We start from the raw sequence: 7500 nt of genomic DNA, 5'->3' as shown, positions 1-7500 counted from the left end.
TTAATGTCAATGTTATTTTTATCGTAATTATTATTGTTATCTTTAATATTATTATTATTATTATTATTATTATTATTATTTTGAAAATAATAAAAATTATAATTGATGTTGATGGTGCTAGTATTATGGTTGTTTGTTATTATTATTAATATTATTATTGATACATTGATGTTGATTATGTTATTGTTATTTTTGTCGTCATCATTTGTATTATTATTATTATTTTTTTATACATAATTATTATTGTTGCTGTTATTTCCTCCTTTATTATTGTTGTTTTTAATATTATTATTATTTTTATCATCATCATTATTATTGCTATTCTTGTTATGGATTTTATTATTTATATTACTATTATTGCTATTCTTGTTATGGATTTTATTATTTATATTACTGTTATTAATGTTTTTGTTATAGTTATGATAATAATAATGGTAAGAATTATCAGCATCATCATTATTGCTTTTGATGTTGGTATTTTGATAGTATTGCTGCTATTACATTACATATAGATGGCTTCACAGTTACATAGTGACAATGAGTTAACTACTATAGTCTGTTTACCCTGGACATATAAGAGGCCCCACCCCATTTTATTAGTACCATACACAAACATGTTATTGTACCACACATTATCATCATCTTTATCTTCATCTTCATTCATCATCCTCATCCTCATCTTGATCTTTGTCTTGATCTTGAGACTGTAGTACTTTTAGTTTTAGTGGTATCAGTACTTATATGAATGATGTCTATTTCTTGCTCTGTTGAATTATGAGTATGATAAGCTCTACTGAATTTATTTTCTTGTTTCTTTATTGTTTTATTGAACCCCATGGGTCAAGAATACAATGCCATGCCTTCTCTTTACACATAGAGGGCTATACAAGTGCTAAGTCACCAAGGAGTCAGTTATTAGCCTTACTTATTTTGCCTTACCCTTTTCCTTGATTTTTTGAAATTTTAATTTGTTTTATTTTATTGTCTTTAATGTTTTTAATATTTTAATAATTTGGTAAGCATAACATCAATAATAATGATAACAATATCAATATTAATAGTATTCGAAAGAGAAACACGTTTTACCCCAGTTTCAAGGAATGGGGAAATCAGGAGCAGTCATTAGGGTCATTATCATTACCTTACATTATTATCATTGTCAGTATCATTATTATTGGTGTATATATATATATATATATATTTTTTTTTTTTTTTTTAAGTGTGTGTTTGTGTGTGTGTGTGTGTGTGCGTGTGTGTTTGTGTGTGCATTCGTGCGTGCGTGCGTTTGTGCATGCTGTTGTTGTTTTTCCGTTTGTTTTCCATACTCTGATTATTTTTATTGTAGCAAAATTTAGATAGTTTGTGGTCTTTGCCATCGTTGGTATTATAGCCACACCATTGTAAGCCACAATAAGGGAAGAGAATTTGTAGTTTCACAGTTTATGTGAAGCCAAAGCACTGTATAGACTGTCCATTTGAAATTTTTCTATCATCATCATCATCATTATTGTTATTATTCATCTTGTATGTGCCACCCACATCCTTATTAGTATGGATTGATATTGATGTGTACAGCTGCTGTTTTGCTCTTGTGTGGGGGTAGGTTGGGGAAGGGGACGCAAAGTGTTCTTTTTCTTTCTTGTTCCTAGTGTTAGCATTAGTAAGAATTTTAGCATTGGTGTCCGTATTAATTAGGGTTTCAGCAATAAGGTTTCTGTTCTGGATTTTTTTTTTATTCTTTTAGTTTTATCAGTTATTGTTAATGGTAAGTTTGATGTGGGAATATTCTTTATAGTGATGAGGATGTATGATTATGAGTTTCTTCTTCTTCTTCTTCTTTTCTTCTTTTTTTCTTCTTTTTCTTCTTTTTCTTCTTTTTTTTCTTCTTTTTCTTCTTCTTGTTCTTGTTCTTCTTGTTCTTCTTGTTCTTCTTCTTCTTCTTATGTTGCTGTTCCTGTTCCTGTTCCTGTTCCTGTTACTATTACTGTTACTGTATTTACTCCTACTACCACCACTACTACTATTACTGTTCCTGATTGCTAGTACTATCACCACCACCACTACAACCACTACTATTACATCCACTACTACCACCACCACTACTACTCTACGACTACAACTACTACAACTACTACTCTACAACTACTACTACTACTACTACTACTACTACTACTACTACTACTACTCTACAACTACAACTACTACTTTACGACTATAACTACTACTACTACCAAGACTACAATTCTCCTCCTCCTCCTCCTCCTCCTCCTCCTCCTCCTCCTTCTCTACGACTGCAACTACTACTTTACGATTACAACTACAACTTTATAACTACTACTACTACTACTTTATAACTACTACTACTACTACTACTACTACTACTACTACTACTACTACTACTACTACTATGAAGACTACAACTCTACAACTATAACTACTACTCTAAGACTACTACTAATAGTACTATGACTACAGCGTCTATGACTAAAACTGCTGCTGCTGCTGCTACTGCAATTACTACTACTACTACTACAACAACTATCTTTTTTTCATAATGACTGTTAGTTTATCATCATTATGTTATTACAAATATGATTTTTTTTTTTTTTTTTTTTTTCATTTTTTTTTTTTTTTATTATAGTTCAAAAATAATAATATTATTTTATTGACACTATTGTTACTAAGATTGCTATATTATTATTGTAATATATTTTTACTTTTTTTTTTTTTCTTTCCTCTCTTCTTTTCTTTTTCTTTCTTTCTCTTATCATTGTTATCATCATCATCATCATAATGATAATTAATAATAAGGATTATCATTTTTATTATTATTATTATTATTATTATTATTATTATTATTATCATCATCATCGTCATCATTATTATTAGTTGTAGTGTGTTTTTTATTATTAGAGTTATTAATTTTGTTGATGCCATAATTAGTAGTTTATCATTATTATTATCAGTGTCCTTCTTTATTATTACATTTGTTACTTTGAGAATGGAATTAAATTTACTCTTTTCCTTTCTTCTTCTTCTTTTTTTCTTTTCTTTCCCTTTCTGTTCAGATTAATTCATATAATTCTAACATGAATAGTGCTTGATCTTTTATCCTGGTCTGTTTCCTAAACAAGACTTGGATTGGTATCTTAAGAAATGCATAGGATGCCATGTCAGAAATGAGGTCCCTTGCTAAATGACACTCCTCACCAGATAAGGTTGTCATGGTGACCATGTTGAGGCGGGAGAGAAAGATACAAAGGGACAGCGTATATAAGGTTGCCATGGCAACTATGCTGATGTGGGAGTGGATGATGTAAAGGCTGGAATGTGTAATGAATGAAGAAGTTGATTGGGGAAATATACAATTTTTCTTTCTTTTATTATTATTATTATTATTATTAATATCATTATTATTATTATTATTGTTGTTGTTGTTATCATCATCATCATCATCATCATCATCATCATCATCATCATCATCATCAATATCATCATCATCATCATTATAAATTATTATTATTATATAAAACTATTATTGATGTTAGTAACATTATGAACAATTTGTTCAGAAATTTTTTACTTAGTCATTATATATCTGCTTTTAACAAATCTTAGTATTATCTATGCTGAAAAATTAAGCAATATTATTTCTATAAGAATAGTTTGACAAGGATGTTCTGGACATTTGTAAATCCTTGAACGGTTTTCCCAGTATGTTTTCCCCTTCACTGCTACTGCTGCTGAAGTCAACTGTAACCAAACTTATCCTTCAAATTTTTACCTACAGGAGCATCACTTGCAACAGGCCATCTTCCACCAACGCATCATACCGGTGCCAGAAGTATATGATGCATGCCCCGAAGACTCCTCCGTCCTCGACAGAATCTACCCTCCCACGTATAAGGTATGTGTGTTCCTCTCTCTCTCTCTCTCTCTTTTTATTTTTTCCTTATCCCCCCCCCTTCCCCCATGTCTCTGATGCTAAACTTGGCTTATAATCCTTGTGAATGCACATTTTACTTTTCTAATAGTTCTGTGATATTTACTTCTTGGTGTGGTTCACTGTTACTTTCAAAACATTATTTTTGTGCAGTTAATGTAATAATTATTACACCTTTATTATTGCTAGGAGCCTCATTGAATTGAAAAATACCCATAGAAAAGTTTGAGTTGATGACACACTTTTTTCACTTTATTTGTTTAAATGAATAAATTCAAAGTTAAATGCATCTTGTTTGTTCTGTTTATTTTGTTCGGAAAGTCTTATGCATAGCTTTAGAAGTTACTTCATATCTTATTGATTGTAATGAACCCATTAAATTGATATAGGCCCAGTTTCCTCATGTTAAACAAAAGTCATGATAATCTGTTCAGCTTCCAGTTTGTTCTGTACACCTTAATTCCCTGTAATACTTAATTTATTTGTGTACAGTTGGAGGAAGAATCTGCCTTTGGTTTACTGTTTAGGGACTCCTAAGTTTTCCAAGGTTTTTTATTATTAACAACAGTTTTGAAAGGAGCATTAGATTAAACATTTCTGTAATACAAATATACATATACTCTCAAATTATGTGTACAATATGATGTTTACCTTTATTTTAGTAGGTGATATTCCAGAAATTAGTAAATATGTTTTACTTAATTTATTTGCATGTAAATGATGATCACAAATTTCTGTGTTTGTTAATAATGACTAGAAAAATACAAGGAATAACAATTTGATAAATAGTGATTCATAACATTTTATTGGAATATATTATAATGGGTGGGATACATGTGAACTGGAACCATAATATTTGTGTGTTTGCTCAGTCATAGATTCAGTATGCATATTCTTAAAACTATATAAAAAAGATGAATTCTTATATTTTTACCCAGGAAACTTTCATACAAAAGAGAAATGCAAATGTTGGATGTTGAAAAGGGTGTAGTTATTACTCAACACCATACAAGCTTGTAGAGGCTGCAAGCCAGTGGCAAAGGATCGAGGATTTCTCTGTGGATAGGCAGATGAAAGAGGATCATTATTATTTATATAGCTGTCGCATCTTCATTTTCAAAAAGATATCTTCTGAAGGAATCAAAAGTGGTTGAGGTTGATGAGGGAGGATCATCATGCATTCATTCCAAGTTCCATATATCCCCATTTGACACTTTCACTCCTTTTAATTATTTCCATATTATTTAGAAACAGCACAAAGTGTTGATGCTTAACTTAGATGGCTTTGTATCAGTCAGTATTACGAAATAAGTCATTGAGGTATAATAACATTAAACCCTTGGATCCAGTGTTTTTGATTTCTTATTTTTTATGGTAATAGACTTTTTTCCTTGCACTGACTCTTTATCATCTCTCCCAATACCAATGACAAACATTTTGTTATTTGTGTTTTTTAATATTTTCTTATTATTTGGTTTTTCATAATACCACTGTGCTGCTGCTTACAGTTTGCAGAAATTGGAACCTGAACATGGAAATAATGTCCTTCTTGGAGCTGACGCTCTTCCAACTATAGCTCGTGGATGGTACATTTCACCCTCATTTACCAGAGGAAATAATGCAAGAGCCCCCATTTAACTCCTTACTGGAGATTAATGGCAACGAGCCGACGTTGAGCGTTTTCTAAATTAATCCGAACCCCAGGCTTGTAGCGCTTGGTGTGTCGCCGCAGCGTACAGCTCCACAAATCAAGCGGTTTGTTATGACAGCGCAGTACATGGCCCTTCGGTATGGAGTTAAATGCCTATGGAATCTTCCAAGAGCCTTATGTATTCATGGCAAGTCATTGCCATCACTCTGGCCTTTTGCTGGATTTTTCATGACACATTCCTGTCTTCCTGGTCCTTATGCAAATATTTTCATGATGGGCAATATCTCTCAACCAATCCTCAGCCAATTTTTTTTTTTTTTTCTTGCCATGATGGTCACATCACCAGCATCCAATACACTAGTAGTGCCTGAGAGTGTGCTGGTGTGACATTATCAGACTGTTTCGGTGGTTCGAAAGTAGACAATAGTTGTTCAAATAAATGTAGTTCTTGTTAGTAGGATGCACAAACTCTCAGCTTTTCGTACATGGGTACATATTCTGGAATTCAAGTTCTTATTTTTATTTCATTTCCCATAACTTTTTATTTTTTATTTATTGTAATGTGTTTGTGGACAAAAGGATAAGGATAAGTCCGATATACGAAGCTGAGCTTCGCCCGGGCTATGCCAATGAGGGGAGCCCGGCCTGTGTCGATTAATGTCGACTCGCTAACGTGTGTCAGCTGGTGCTGACTTGGCTTAGTCCTTACCCGCCATGGTACCCAGCCACAGCAGTAACCCCCAGGCGATAAATGCAACTTCTTGCGCCTGGGCGGGGCGCAAACCACCGACCCCTCGGATGAGAGGCCGGCACGTTACCACTGTACTAGCCCCAAGGCTTTGTGGACATATGTGCATAAATTTTTGGAGCCCTAGCGACAGAAGAGTCAAATATGATAAACAATTCATCCTCGAAATATTAGAGATGAAAGACCGAAATGATATATGATAGGGATCCCTTGGATTTTAATATAAGGATCTAGTCACCTTTTTACAAGTATGTGTAATTCTTTGTATTTGTGATGTAAAAGAGCTACTCTGGTCTTTTCTATTTTAGATACATTTTGAATGGCAGCTGCAAATAAAAAGTATTTTCAGAAATGTAAATTTATATAGTTGATGTTAACGGGTAATTGTAGGAATGTCTTAATAATGGCTAGCTACCTCAGATCAGCCATTTGAGAGGTCACTCAGGGCAAGTTTGGTGATTTTGGATGTTTGCTCTGTATCTGTATTTTTGTGGCCTTTGCTCATAAAAGTGGGGGAATCATAGAGTTCTGCCAACTATTGTGTGCTGTAGCTATGCATACAAATGCACTGTGCGATTCTCTCTTGTCAAGTGTGAATTGACAATTGTCTATAATACAAAACATCAGCCATCCCTTGACAGTTGTGGTTAGGACCATCCATCAACATTGGTTAATAACTATCCAAGATGGGTGAATGTCATATATATTTCTTTTCTAACTTTACTTGTATGTACTTTGTTATAAATCTGAATAAAAAATTTATTCTGTTTGTATATTCTTCAGTTTATTATGAGAGTGCATTGTATGGAAGGATCTGTTTTAAGGTGAAAACCTTTTTTATTTGTCGTCTGTGTTGTATGCTATTATAGTTTTCTAAAAGAGGAAATAGGCTTATAGTACTCATCGCATTATGGCTGGGAGAATACTATACCTATACAAATATGTACTGTGTGGATAGGTAGTTATGTTGATAGTCTTAAGTGTTCTTATTATCAGGAATATTTTTAAAGCTCTCTTAAATCTAGAAAGCATGATGATACTTACTTAAAAGAAAAGTGGGGAGGTATAGGAATGAGTCCATAATGGATAAAAACTATTAGATGAACATAATATAGTATATACTTAATATCAGCCAGATTAGATACTAGAAAGTGTTAG

At 32.6% G+C, this 7500-nt stretch overlaps 1 protein-coding gene across 2 annotated transcripts in view; it reads left to right on the top strand.

Moving 5' to 3' along the window:
* The window catches only part of LOC125037359 (enhancer of polycomb homolog 1-like), a 36508-nt gene that overhangs the window by 9402 nt on the left and 19606 nt on the right, over positions 1-7500 (top strand). For both annotated transcript variants that reach the window (XM_047630466.1, XM_047630465.1), the window contains exon 2: positions 3791-3907. In XM_047630466.1, coding sequence (XP_047486422.1) covers positions 3791-3907 — 117 coding nt within the window. The remainder of the gene's footprint in view (positions 1-3790; positions 3908-7500) is intronic.

The sequence above is a fragment of the Penaeus chinensis genome, chromosome 23, assembly GCF_019202785.1.
Source record: "Penaeus chinensis breed Huanghai No. 1 chromosome 23, ASM1920278v2, whole genome shotgun sequence".
NCBI lineage: Eukaryota > Metazoa > Arthropoda > Malacostraca > Decapoda > Penaeidae > Penaeus > Penaeus chinensis.
This window is presented reverse-complemented; position numbering and strand designations above follow the sequence as displayed.